The sequence below is a fragment of the Phasianus colchicus genome, chromosome Z (genome assembly GCF_987193195.1).
Source record: "Phasianus colchicus chromosome Z, bPhaCol1.hap1.1, whole genome shotgun sequence".
Taxonomy (NCBI): Eukaryota; Metazoa; Chordata; class Aves; order Galliformes; family Phasianidae; genus Phasianus; species Phasianus colchicus.
Window position 1 is genome coordinate 10,298,605 of NC_143476.1, and position 14,794 is coordinate 10,313,398.

At 50.1% G+C, this 14,794-nt stretch overlaps 1 protein-coding gene across 1 annotated transcript; it reads left to right on the top strand.

Annotated features, from left to right (window-relative positions):
- The first annotated feature begins 294 nt into the window (after nt 1–294).
- On the top strand, nt 295–2,804 carry LOC149912472 (rho GTPase-activating protein 32-like). Its single transcript, XM_090130825.1, has 6 exons — nt 295–375; nt 1,021–1,143; nt 1,325–1,402; nt 1,716–1,797; nt 2,278–2,421; nt 2,698–2,804. Exons 1-6 carry the CDS (start codon nt 322–324, stop codon nt 2,802–2,804), a joined length of 588 nt encoding a protein of 195 aa, XP_089986951.1. The 5' UTR covers nt 295–321.
- Nucleotides 2,805–14,794: the final 11,990 nt, after the last annotated feature.

Below are 14,794 nucleotides of genomic sequence, written 5' to 3' on the forward strand. Positions count from 1 at the left end.
CCCCGTGTTTAGTAACACAGCCTCATCCAGCTTTGATGGGACGCTGGTCACGTGTGGGTTTTCTCCACGTGCTCTGCAGCTCAGCCCTCAGAAGGATGCTGTCTTGTGGTGCTGTGACCAGCTGGTTTTATGGAAAGCAATCCCTTAGGCAAAGAGTCCCAGCCCCAGCTTGTGCAGAGCTGCCCAGCATCACCAGGGACACCAGCAGGCGTGCTTGGGCTGTGTGAGTGTGCCCGACAGCTGTAGGGAGCACAGCAGAGATGTGAACAGAGAAAATAAAAGTGTGTTTCTTTTCAGTTCCAGCTTGTCACACCTACGCTGATGGCTGTGGCGTGCAGCGAGATCAGCTGTGGGCCTGACCTGGCATGGACAGAGGTAGAGTATGAAGCTCTGATTGGTCTTTGTTCCCTGACTGCAGCCAGCAGAGTGAGCCGCAGATGTGCTCTCCTGCTTTCCAAGAGAGCTCCTCTGTGGCAAGACAGTAGTGCAAGAGTGGCAAGTTTATAAAAGTACCAGAGCCATCTCGGCTGTTGTGTTTGTCCTCTACTGACTTTTCCCTTCAAATGGCTGCAGAAACAACAATCATTCTCTGCTCTGTTTGGCCTCGCTGTTGGTTGGACTGCTCAAGAGAGCTGCTTGGTGCTTGCAGTGGCACTGTTTGCACCTTGTAACTGCAGCCGTAGCTTTGGTTTCCCTCTTCACGGTCTCCTAGCATCTTAAACAGTCAGCCTTCCTGCACAAAGAGCGCAGGAAAGGTGGGGGCAAAATGCACAAGGCCACCTGTCTGCGTCAGTGCCATTGCTGATTAGTCTGGATGGGGAGAGATGCATCTTTGCTGGCGTGTGCCTGCTGCACACCAGGGAGAGAAACAGCCGTTATTAGACTTGCAGTTCCTTCTGAAGTGCCCATGATAAGGACCGAGTGCATTTCCTGCAGCTTTCTCTGCAGATGTGCTCCTCACCTTGAAATCCTCCTTGTTGGTTCCCAGCTCCTCACCGTGGCCTGTGCTCTCTGTTTCAGGCTGAGAACAAGGGGAAGCCCCTGCTAGACCATGAGGTGGCACCTGTGAATGTTCCAGCTATTGCTGCTGCCCATGCTATTAAGAGATACGTTGCCCAGGCAGCGGATGAACTCTCCTTTGAGGTAAGCAGTTCAAGGCGTTCCTTGTTGCTCAATTTTACAATGGCAAATGTCTTCAGAGCTGCACTGGTGCAAGTGCTTTAATGCTCGGCGATGTTTGGCAGTGCAGAAGAATGCAGACATTTGAGCTGAGCTTTCCTCCCAGCTGTGCTGAAGCTGGGATTGACGTTGCAATCTCTTGCAGGTGGGAGACATCGTGTGTGTCATCGACATGCCACCAAAGGAGCTGACCCCCTGGTGGAGAGGCAAGCTCGGCTTCCAGGTAGGCACAAGCTTCAGACTGGAGAGTGCAACTTCAGTAAAGGCAGGAATCTCAGCTTAGAGCTGCTCTGCCTGCACAGGATGCCTAGTGGACATAAACAGTTTCCCTGTGTCGGTGTCAGGGGACCTTGCCGTTGGCTGCAAATGTTGAAAAATTATTACCTTTATGCTTTGAACTATGGCCATTTTCTGCTGGATAGTCTTATGGAACGTCAGGCAAGCACGTTCCGAGGGAAATGTTATGTGGCTTTTGGTTTAACAGTTCAGACCTGAGAAGTGCTGCATGCAATATTTGGCTTCTCTTCTTGTTACAGGTTGGATTTTTCCCAGGGGAGTGTGTGGAACTCATTAATAAGAACATTCCTGAAGCACTCATCAACTCTGTGCCAAAGCCAGGTAGGGATGTTACATTTGATGGTGTGGGGAAGCAAAATGAAGTCTTTTTTGGGGTGTGTTCCATGTTTAGTACCTCCTTTATCCATCCCACATTGTCCTCTGGGTTGATGATTCTTCATGCACACCATGGGGCAGAGATTTGGCCCAATCCTCCTGGGTTTATGACTGGACTTGGGGAAACTATAGAATACTCATGGAATGGCTTGGGATGGAAAGGAACCTCAGGGATCATCATGCTCCAACCTTCCTGCCTCAGGATGGTCTCCCAGCCCCCACATTTAATGTGAGACTAGATCAGGCTGCCGAGGGCCCCATCCAACCCGGCCTTGGGCTCCTCCAGAGATGGGGAAAATCCCTTTTTGTATGTACTGGTTGGTAATGTTCTTCCCGTTCTGACGTGCTCTGTAGAATGTGCTGTGCTCGGCCTCGTCCAACGGAGCCAGACCTGAAATGACCTGGTTTCTTCCTTTTGTTGTGCAGTGCCCAAGAAACGCAGCAAGATCCTCACCTTCCTTCGTTCCTTGGTGAAGGCCCGCCCAAAGAAACCGACCGAGCGGGAGGTGGAGAAGGAAAGGGTGTTTGGCGGTGACCTGGGAGACCATCTTCTCCACTCTGGTCGTGATGGTAAGGAGCAGCCCATTCCTGAGATCTTCCTCTGCTGGGCATCTAAAGAAGATGAAAGGGAGCTCATATCTAGCAGGGGGCAGGCTGATAGCAGTGGAGACACGTGTAATGGGAGTTGATGGCTGAAGGATAAAGTGAGGCGGATGCTCGTAAGAGACAAGAACATCTGTATTTGCTTCAGCCAAGCCTGGCTGGGCTTAGTGGATGGGATGTGAAGCACAGCCTGCAGCACGATTGAATCAGGAGCTCCACTGACGGCTGGCACGTGTTCTTCAGTCCCCCAGGTCCTCCAGAGCTGCGCTGAGTTCATTGAGCAGCACGGCGTGGTGCAGGGGATATACCGCCTGTCCGGCGTCGCGTCCAACATCCAGAGGCTGCGGTAAGAGTGCTGCGACTGACACAGCCTGAGTGCATCTGGTGTGGCTTTGGGCTTGCCTTCCTCTCGCTCAACCGGGTTTGCGTCCCTCTCTGCAGGCAGGAATTTGAGTCGGAGCAGATTCCTGAGCTCACCGTCCGGGACATTCACAGCGTGAGCTCCCTCTGCAAGATGTACTTCAGGGAGCTCCCGAACCCTCTGCTCACCCACCAGCTGTACGGCAAGTTCTCGGTAAGCACAAGGCCACGTCTTTCATTTCCCTCTTCCTGGGCCTCTTGGCAGATGGCTGCAGCAGTGCCCCAGCTCGGAGGCCCTTTTGCTGTCAGCCCCACGAGGTTTACTCGCAGTGGTGTACTAGCCTGATTGGTGTCTCGCTCCCTTTCTGCACTACTCCAGGATGCTGTTGGTGCCGCTACAGAGGAGGAGCGGCTGCTCAGAATGCAGGCCGTCATCCAGCAGCTGCCCGCTCCTCACTACAGGTCAGTGCTGCCCTCAGCCTGCTGAGCTCAGCCCTGCTGCATTGCAGAGGGCAACGATGCGGTTCCAGCCTTTGTGTTTCTGAATTGCAGCACGGCATGCTCGTTGGTGCTGAACGTTTGCCTCTCTTGTTTTCCAGGACTCTGGAGTATCTGATGAGACACTTGGCGTGTCTGGCTGGGAGCTCCAGTATAACAAACATGCATGCCAAGAACCTAGCCATTGTGTGGGCTCCAAACCTCTTAAGGTAAACTTCTGGTTCTGTTTCAACACAACGCTTACATCTGTTCTCCATTAAAAAAAAAAAAAACAGTCCTCCCTTTTTCTCCATCAAATGTGCTCTTCTCCTGTAAAATCTGTGGCTGACAGAAGAGCAGGAGCCTGAGCTGTCCTCCATCCGCACGGGCACAATGTCTAGGTGACAATTTCTGCAGTCTTGTTGAGATGGGACTGACGTGTCCTTGATCATCCAGGGGAATTTCTGCAGTGGCATCACTGATTGCCCACTGCGGAAGTCTCCAGAGCCTCAGCTGACAGCTTTTGGCTGCAACAATTCAGACTCGGGGAAACGGTCTTGGAGAAATGACTTCTAAAATCTGCCTTTTCTACAGATCACAGCAGAACGAGTCTGCCTGCGCCAGCGGAAGAGCTGCCTGCATGGAGCTGCAGACGCAGTCGGATGTGGTGGAATTCATCATCAACCACACAGACGTCCTCTTCGGCTCCAAATCCCGAGCAGACATTGCAGATGCAGCAGGTGAGTGTCTTTCTCCATTAGCTTGATCTTGACCTGACACCTTGACCAAATGCAGGTCTTCTCCAGGATGTTTGAGATACTCTTTTACCATCAAGGGGACAGCAGACCTCTTGGCTTCCATTAGGGTATGGCATCCTGTTGCTGGATGCTGAGAATGTCCAAGCCCAAATTTCACAAGGAGGAAACCGTCATTATTATGGTTTGCACGCAGGAAAAGCTTGATGCAAGCGTGGCAGCGAAGCTTTCTCAGTTCCCTGACCCTTTTATCTAGGGGTGACATCTCTTAATGATGACCGTGTCCTTTGCCATAAACAGACTTCTGCCCACATGGTTATTTTGAGCTCCTCTTCTTCCAGTGGCTCGGATAAGCAAGCCTGAGAAAAATACAGCACCTCCCCCAGAACTGTGGTGGCTGTGCTGCTGCTTTCTGATCCTCGCTCTTACCTGTGGTTTTCCCTGACAGGGCACAATTCTCTCCCAGGGCCCAAGTCTGTGGGGGTCTCTTCTGCTGCCACAAAGCTGCTCAGCCTGGAGGAGGCACAGGCACAGAGGCGAGGCCACAGCACCTCTTCTGTGGTAACAGAGAGCAGCAGGGACATTGAAGTGGAAGAAAGCCCTGCAGCTGGGCAGGGCAAATTCCACACCGTCGTTGACTTTCCATCTGACAGGTAAAGAGGACTTTCTTTTCCAGCACCCAGCATCATTGTTTGGGTGGGTTTTTGTGTTTTCCTGCAGAAACCAGGCAGTGCTAGGAACAAGCAACTGCTGCCAAGAGCTCAGTGCTGCTCTTCCCTCACCCTGCACCACGCACGACTCACAGCATTGGCTGTTTTCTCTCTCCAGACAAAATCCACCCAGCAAGAAGGAGGAATCACCAGCTAGCAGTTGGTGTTGCTGCTTCAGCCTCAGGAAGCCATCCTCTGGCAGCAAACGCCAACTGCAGCGCAATGCCAGGCAGCCCTCAGAAACAGCAGTGGTAGTCCTGGCAGGTAAGGGTGCAAATGCAGCTTCCAAATCCCTGCTTTTCAGGAACATACAATTCAAGCTTGCTCTGCACATGTATCTCTTTCTAGCGTTCAATCCCGTGCCTAAATCTTCACCCCTGATCAAGTACCACTGTCGTAATTCAGCTTGTGAAAGTTTGACACTAACCCCTGTGTATCCTTTCTAGGTGAATCGAGCCCTTGCCAAGCCATAAGATCCAGGGCAAGTAGCAAGGATGCTCTCTGTGCTTCCATCAGTGGAGAGCTCATAGGAAGCACAAATTGCTGCAGTTCTAATAGCAGCCTTCCATCTAACAACATTAATGGAGAGAAGGAGCTCATCGAAGTCCATGCTCTCATTACACCTGGCTCTGCTGAAGTTGCTGACCTGAGCCTCCCAGACACCACAGTCACAAGTGTGGATTTTAACCCAGAGTCTCTGCAGTGCAGCCCATCTGAAGCACAGTGTGAGTGCCCCGACAGCAGCACCTCCATGCAGGAGCAGGTCAGCATCAGTGAAGAGGAGCAGAGCCTCTTGCAGGGGGACTTTCAATCAGGCCTCCAGTCCCAGGCACCGGACAGCAGCACTGAGAGCTCTGAGCCACTCTCTCCATGACAAGACAGGATGAGTCCCATCTTCACCGTGGACCTCTCACACCCTCCTGTCCTTTATATAATAATAAAAGCACACTCGTGCTCAATCAACGCCTTGACTGCCTCCAGAGTCTTCATTCACACGGACTGGGATGAATGCAGCACACAGCAAGGCACCCCAGCTTGCAATGCTGTGGCCGTGGGGTGCGTGCAGCACAGCTCCGGGTTTGTTCCTGTTTTGTCTGGCTTTGGGATGTCTGCAGGGGGAGCTCTGCTACCATTTGGCATGGTAGCAAATAATCTCTCGCATCCTGGATGCTGCTCATGATACTCCCAAGCTTCCTGGCTGTGGCTTTGTGATGCTTTTCAGGGCCTTCTGATGCATTTTGATGCCTTGGATGTTGCTTAACACCTCCCTCCTCCCATCGTGTCCTTTCCTGGCTCCCACCTACGAGCTGGCCGTGCAGATCATCTCCAGACCTGTCATCAGCACACTGCGGCAGGAGAAGCTCCCCCTGGCCAACATCAGGCAGTACTGCTTGGTCTGCAGCTCAGTGGCCATTTCCCTTTCAATCGGCTCCTGCAGAAGAATCAAGCAGCAGAAACTTTTGCTCACCCTGCAGCACACAAATGCTACGAAAGCAGAAACAACCTGGGAATCTCTGGGTCTGCAAGACTTCACAGACACTCACCGACTGTGTCTGATGGCTCCCTCCCATCCTTGATTTCCTTCTCCCCTTCTCCTCGTCTGATCCCACTGCTGAGCCATGATCAAGCTGCCCAGTGTGGCAGAGCATCGTGCAGAGCTGTGCTGGCACCTCCTCCCCTTCCTCTCCTGCAGCTCAGCCTGCAACCTGAGCAAGTTTTTTTCTGAGAAAGTGACCAGCTCTTTTCCATCCCTTTGCCCCTACAAACAGTTGTCCAGAGGATCTTGTCCAAGAATTCCTGGAACAGCCTGCAGCTGGCTCTCCTGAAGTTCAGGCTCCTGCCTTTGCTTCCTGCCAGGCCCGCATTCCTTGAGATCACCAACTCAAGGAGGGCATGGTCACTGCAGCCCTGACCGCCTCCTGTCGTAACCCCTGGTGTGCACCATGTCCAGCAATGCTTCCCTTCTGCTTGCTGTGCCCAATGCCTGCACCACAGAGTGATTCTCACTGCACTCCAGGAGTCTGTCAGATTGCTTGCAGCCAGCCATGCTGATTTCCCAGACTGACTGGAATCCCCCATCAGGATGAGAGTCAGTGAGTGCGATGCTTCTGCTGGCTGCAGTAAGCAGCTCCCACCAACAGGCTCTCTTTCCAGGCGGCTGTAGCAGACCCTCACCTCCAGAAGCCCTGCACTGCTGCACTTCCTAATTTTACCCACAAGTTCACAACCTGCTCATGGCTCTTCTTAGTTCTTTGCACTCAACTTCTCATCATAGGGGGCAAATCCCTTGCCTTCCAGAATTCCATAGTATCAATTGTGTCTGCTTTATGTCAGGATTTTTTTTCTTTCTTTTCTTTTTCCATTTTCTAGGTAGGAAAATTAATTTCTGAGCCAGGAGAAGCAGAAATGAAACAGTCTTCCTGGCACTGCTCAGGTTGCAGGAGTTGCCAAGTGCTCCTCAGGTAATGTGTGCTGAAGAGCTGACCTTGGTGGCAGGGGCTGTGGCTGCATTTTGTGCCTGTCATGCGGGAGTCCAAGAAAGCCTATTCAGAGCAGGAGCTGCAGAGCGAGATAAACATCACGAGAAGGTAAGGCTGAGAAGCAAGGACACCTCCAGAAAGAAGAGAAAAACTGAGTCAAGTGAGCTGCGTGACGGCCGTGTGATGCTGACCATGATTGGAGGAAGAGCGCATGGCTGGGAATGACTGATGGCTCTGGTTGGATGGGTGCCTGTGTGCACAGAGGCAAGGAGTGTTTGTGGGATGTTTTGCTGGCATCTAACGGCTGTAAGGGGAAGTCGAGAGAGAAAACTTGTGAATGCATAGAAGGGATGTTAAAATCTGGAACAGACTGTATGGATCATTCACAGCTGAGTCCAGATTGCCACACTGTCAGAACCTGGGGCCTAGGATTTTCCTTTAAGAGTGCCAACTGCTTATTTTAAATGATAAAAAGTAACATTGAAAAAAGCTTCCCTCCTTGCATTAGAATAAGGCATTGATATTTGATGTTTCTGTCTTTCCATTCCTTTAGCAGCCTGGGTGTTGATGCAGCTGCATGCATCTGCTGCCCTCCCCTTCTGTTTTGTGTAAAAGAACAGTAAAATATGCAATCAGTGTGAGATCTTTCTGAAGTATTTTACTTTATTTGCCCCTAGGCTGCAATGGCTGGGAAATGGCAGTGTCACCCAGGAGCCCACACGGCGACCTGATGTCTCATTGTTGGGGTCTATTGGAAACCACCACGATGACAAAAGAATGCCTGGGATTCCTCCGGCCCAAATGCCAAACCTTGCACTTGGCTGTGCTGAACCTCATGAGGTTCACCCAGGCCCACCTCTCAAGTCTGCTGAGCTCAAACAGATGTCATTTTTCTCGTGTCCTTCCATTCCGAGTCCATCTGTTCCCCAAAGCAAAAGAATTTGGAGGGAACCACCGACAGTTATGTGAGCGATTTCAGCGTCTATTTCTGATCATGGCAACAACTTCAGAGGTCACACTTAATTTACGGTGCCCGTTGTAATTCTGACCAAGGCTGCAGTTGCAGCTGACTTCCCAAGGCTGCAAGACGTGGTGGTGACACAGCCTTGTGCTTCTGCATTGGTGCTCATCCCACGTTTCCTTTCTCTGTCTCGCAGGTCAGCTCCTGCTGGAAGCAGATGGTATCCCAGTGTGAATGAAGGTCAGTGCAGGAGCAGCTGCTGATGGGAGGAAGGAAGTCCATGCTGAAGAGCTCTGAAGCATCTGCAGGTATGGTTCTGGAGGAGGCAGCAGTGATGTCGGAGGGCTCCCAGCAGGAAGCTGTCTCATCCAAATGCTTGCTGAGTGGTTGGAAGGGAGCTTTCTGCATGACAGCAGCACCAGCTGCTTGCTTCAAATGCTGCAAAGACAAGGATTAGCACGAGTTCCAGTATCTACAGTATCATCACGAATCACGATAGGATTACAATGTGTCCTCATACAAACACAGCCATTTCTCTCTGAGTCCAGAGGCTGTCCGGAAAGCATCTTTGAGGTCTCTCACACCAAACCACTGCTGTCCGTGTGGGATCTGACTCATTAGGGTATAGGGGTTAGGAACCACAGGCTGTCTTTTGAGAACGGGTTCAGTCATTTCCTTACATCTTGCACCAGCCGATACGTGCCGTCTGCCTTCCGTGCCGACAGGATTGGGGTGTTATAAGGCCACAGACAAGGTTCCAGAAGACCATCCTTAACCACTGTCTGTGTTACAGCTTTTAGACCCACTCTCCCTTCTAAGGCTATGGGATATTGTTGCTGTTTCACAGCTCCACTCCCTCCTTGGGCAGTTCTTTGTAAGGGAAAATTGTGAGTCCACCCCGATTTCCTTCCCCTGCCCACAGCTTTGGATTCATTTCTTCTCATCACCAGCTGTTAACACATTCATTGACACCTGATATCTGTTTCACAGACTTGCAGCTGTAATCCTCATTTAAGTGTTAAATCTCTCCCCCATAAATCGGTCACTGCTTCAGGCACACAGAACAATTGCCCTGCAACTATTTTATCTTTCCATTTTAGTTCTGTGGTCTCCAAGAGTGGAGCTGTCATTTCTGATCCCTCAGCCCCAGTTATGCACAACAGCCACATCCAGATACACGTCTGGTACCTCTGAACTAGCTAATGCTGTAGGATGGAATGTTGTTTCTGCACTGGCTATCAAATGTGGGATTGCTCTGAAGCAGTACAGCACCATGTGTTTAGTAATTTGCCCTTAGAAACAGTTTGAAAAAGTAGAAAGACTTTATTAGTATTAGTATTAGTAAAAAGAAGTTATTTCATAACATATTTTAGAAATACAGTTGTTCAATCATGTGATCAATTCTCACTTACAGAACTGTAATAGTTACAAATTGCATGGGTTTAGTATTAAGGACCAGAAAGCATGTTGTAAGGCCATTCTGTTTGGATAGGAGAAGCTCAGCAAAAGAAAAACAGACTCCAAAGAAGCCAGGGCCTCCACACAAGGCCGAAGTGACTCACTCTGTGGGCAGGTTGGGATGCAACAGGCAGGCATCAAGAGACTCCCCTCTGTCCTCCTTCAATAATTTTCTCTCTCTTCAGGGATGAGCAGGTGTCCAGAAATAGTGGCCAAGTGTTGATAAGCAGCTGTCAGACGTTCAATAATTAGCAGTATACCTGCTGAGCTAGCAACAATTGGTGTTTAGCCAGTCACACACACACACACAGAATGGCCCGGGTTGGAAGGGACCTCAAGGATCAGGAATCGCCAACTTCCTGCCACAGGCAGGGCCACCAACCTCTGTAGCATGCACATATGAACATTGCTGGATAGAAACAGCAGTGTGGGAAAAAAAAATATGGTGTGGATGCAAAGGGTGAATCAGAATGGCTTAACAGCTGTCCCACAAGGAAAAGCAATCTTTTCCCTGCTGTGCCATGCTCATGGCAAAACCAATGCAGATGCCAGCAGCTGATGCCCACAAGGACAGCCAGCCTGGACTTATTTTCATTACATATCTTTGTCCTGATGTCCTTCTAGAAGCTGGAACATTTCTTCATCTCAGCAGAAGAGGGCAGGAGGCGTCCAAGGTTAGGGCACACTCTCCTCTTTTTCTGGCACACAAAGTCAAAGAGAAGATGAAATCCAGATGTGTTTCCCTGCCCATGGCAAACACCAGCCTTTCCATCCTTACAGTCCTTCCTGACATCAGCACTAATTGAAACAACATCCCACTCACATTTGCCATGTCTGGCAGAGGTTGCAGCTCTTTCTATTGCATCCCTCTAGCTGTCAATTCAAGAGCTCCTGTGTCACACAATGAAAAGCAATCTTTTACCTGTTGTGCCATGCTCATGGCAGCACCAATGCAGATGCCAGCAGCTGATGCCCACAAGGACAGCCAGCCTGGACTTATTTTCATTACATATCTTTGTCCTGATGTCCTTCTAGAAGCTGGGACATTTCTCCCTCTCAGCAGAAGAGGGCAGGAGAATTCCAAGTTGCAGGCACTCTCTCCTGTTTTTCTTGCACACAAAGAGAAAATGAAAACCAGATGTGTTTCCCTGCCCATGGCAAACACCAGCCTTTCCATCCTTACAGTCCTTCCTGACATCAGCACTAATTGAAACAACATCCCACTCACCTTTGCCATGTCTGGCAGAGGTTGCAGCTATTTCAATTGCATCCCTCTAGCTTTCAACTCAAGAGCTCCTGTGTCACACAAGGAAAAGCAATCTGATACCTGCTGTGCCATGCTCATGTCAGCAGCAATGCAGATGCCAGCAGCTGATGCCCACAAGGACTGCCAGCCTGGACTTATTTTCATTACATATCTTTGTCCTGATGTCCTTCTAGAAGCTGGGACATTTCTCCCTCTCAGCAGCAGAGGGCAGGAGAATTGCAAGGTGAGGGCACACTCTTCCCTGTTTATCTGGCACTCAAAGAGAAAGAGAAAATGAAAACCAGATGTGTTTCCCTGCCCATGGCAAACACCAGCCTTTCCATCCTTACAGTCCTTCCTGACATCAGCACTAATTGAAACAACATCCCACTCACCTTTGCCATGTCTGGCAGAGGTTGCAGCTCTGTCTATTGCATCCCTCTAGCTGTCAAGTCAAGAGCTCCTGTGTCACACAAGGAAAAGCAATCTGTTACCTGCTGTGGCATGCTCATGTCAGCAGCAATGCAGATGCCAGCAGCTGATGCCCACAAGGACAGCCAGCCTGGACTTATTTTCATTACATATCTTTGTCCTGATGTCCTTCCAGTAGCTGGGACATTTCTCCCTCTCAGCAGCAGAGGGCAGGAGAGTTGCAAGGTGAGGGCACACTCTTCCCTGTTTATCTGGCACTCAAAGAGAAAGAGAAAATGAAAACCAGATGTGTTTCCCTGCCCATGGCAAACACCAGCCTTTCCATCCTTACAGTCCTTCCTGACATCAGCACTAATTGAAACAACATCCCACTCACCTTTGCCATGTCTGGCAGAGGTTGCAGCTCTGTCTATTGCATCCCTCTAGCTGTCAAGTCAAGAGCTCCTGTGTCACACAAGGAAAAGCAATCTGTTACCTGCTGTGCCATGCTCATGGCAGCAGCAATGCAGATGCCAGCAGCTGATGCCCACAAGGACTGCCAGCCTGGACTTATTTTCATTACATATCTTTGTCCTGATGTCCTTCCAGAAGCTGGGACATTTCTCCCTCTCAGCAGCAGAGGGCAGGAGAGTTGCAAGGTGAGGGCACACTCTCCCCTGTTTATCTGGCACTCAAAGGGAAAGAGAAAATGAAAACCAGATGTGTTTCCCTGCCCATGGCAAACACCAGCCTTTCCATCCTTACAGTCCTTCCTGACATCAGCACTAATTGAAACAACATCCCACTCACCTTTGCCATGTCTGGCAGAGGTTGCAGCTATTTCTATTGCATCCGTCTAGCTGTCAAGTCAAGAGCTCCTGTGTCACACAAGGAAAAACAACCTTTTACCTGCTTTGCCATGCTAATGGCAGCAGCAATGCAGATGCCAGCAGCTGATGCCCACAAGGACTGCCAGCCTGGACTTATTTTCATTACATATCTTTGTCCTGATGTACTTCTAGAAGCTGGGACATTTCACCATCTCAGCAGAAGAGGGCAGGGGAGTTACAAGGTGAGGGCACACTCTCCCCTGTTTATCTGGCACTCAAAGAGAAAGAGAAAATGAAAACCAGATGTGTTTCCCTGCCCATGGCAAACACCAGCCTTTCCATCCTTACAGTCCTTCCTGACATCAGCACTAATTGAAACAACATCCCACTCACCTTTGCCATGTCTGGCAGAGGTTGCAGCTCTGTCTATTGCATCCCTCTAGCTGTCAAGTCAAGAGCTCCTGTGTCACACAAGGAAAAGCAATCTGTTACCTGCTGTGCCATGCTCATGTCAGCAGCAATGCAGATGCCAGCAGCTGATGCCCACAAGGACAGCCAGCCTGGACTTATTTTCATTACATATCTTTGTCCTGATGTCCTTCCAGTAGCTGGGACATTTCTCCCTCTCAGCAGCAGAGGGCAGGAGAGTTGCAAGGTGAGGGCACACTCTCCCCTGTTTATCTGGCACTCAAAGAGAAAGAGAAAATGAAAACCAGATGTGTTTCCCTGCCCATGGCAAACACCAGCCTTTCCATCCTTACAGTCCTTCCTGACATCAGCACTAATTGAAAAAACGTCCCACTCACCTTTGCCATGTCTGGCAGAGGTTGCATCTCTTTCTATTGCATCCCTCTAGCTTTCAAGTCAAGAGCTCCTGTGTCACACAAGGAAAAGCAACCTTTTACCTGCTTTGCCATGCTCATGGCAGCAGCAATGCAGATGCCAGCAGCTGATGCCCACAAGGACTGCCAGCCTGGACTTATTTTCATTACATATCTTTGTCCTGATGTCCTTCCAGAAGCTGGGACATTTCACCATCTCAGCAGAAGAGGGCAGGGGAGTTGCAAGGTGAGGGCACACTCCCCCCGGTTTATCTGGCACTCAAAGAGAAAGAGAAAATGAAAACCAGATGTGTTTCCCTGCCCATGGCAAACACCAGCCTTTCCATCCTTACAGTCCTTCTTGACATCAGCACTAATTGAAACAACATCCCACTCACCTTTGCCATGTCTGGCAGAGGTTGCAGCTCTGTCTATTGCATCCCTCTAGCTGTCAAGTCAAGAGCTCCTGTGTCACACAAGGAAAAACCTCCTTTTACCTGCTTTGCCATGCTCATGGCAGCAGCAATGCAGATGCCAGCAGCTGATGCCCACAAGGACTGCCAACCTGGACTTATTTTCATTACATATCTTTGTCCTGATGTCCTTCTAGAAGCTGGGACATTTCACCATCTCAGCAGAAGGGGGCAGGGGAGTTAAAAGGTGAGGGCACACTCTCCCCTGTTTATCTGGCACTCAAAGAGAAAGAGAAAATGAAAACCAGATGTGTTTCCCTGCCCATGGCAAACACCAGCCTTTCCATCCTTACAGTCCTTCCTGACATCAGCACTAATTGAAACAACATCCCACTCACCTTTGCCATGTCTGGCAGAGGTTGCAGCTCTCTCTATTGCATCCCTCTAGCTGTCAAGTCAAGAGCTCCTGTGTCACACAAGGAAAAACAACCTTTTACCTGCTTTGCCATACTAATGGCAGCAGCAATGCAGATGCCAGCAGCAGATGCCCACAAGGACTGCCAGCCTGGACTTATTTTCATTACATACCTTTGTCCTGATGTCCTTCCAGAAGCTGGGACATTTCTCCCTCTCAGCAGCAGAGGGCAGGAGAGTTGCAAGGTGAGGGCACACTCTCCCCTGTTTATCTGGCACTCAAAGAGAAAGAGAAAATGAAAACCAGATGTCTTACCCTGCCCATGGCAAACACCAGCCTTTCCATCCTTACAGTCCTTCCTGACATCAGCACTAATTGAAACAACATCCCACTCACCTTTGCTATGTCTGGCAGAGGTTGCAGCTCCGTCTATTGCATCCCTCTAGCTGTCAAGTCAAGAGCTCCTGTGTCACACAAGGAAAAGCAATCTGTTACCTGCTTTGCCATGCTCATGGCAGCAGCAATGCAGATGCCAGCAGCTGATGCCCACAAGGACAGCCAGCCTGGACTTATTTTCATTACATATCTTTGTCCTGATGTCCTTCTAGAAGCTGGGACATTTCTCCCTCTCAGCAGCAGAGGGCAGGAAAGTTGCAATGTGAGGGCACACTCTCCCCTGTTTATCTGGCACTCAAAGAGAAAGAGAAAATGAAAACCAGATGTGTTTCCCTGCCCATGGCAAACACCAGCCTTTCCATCCTTACAGTCCTTCCTGACATCAGCACTAATTGAAACAACATCCCACTCACCTTTGCCATGTCTGGCAGAGGTTGCAGCTCTGTCTATTGCATCCCTCTAGCTGTCAAGTCAAGAGCTCCTGTGTCACACAAGGAAAAGCAACCTTTTACCTGCTTTGCCATGCTCATGGCAGCAGCAATGCAGATGCCAGCAGCTGATGCCCACAAGGACAGCCAGCCTGGACTTATTTTCATTACATATCTTT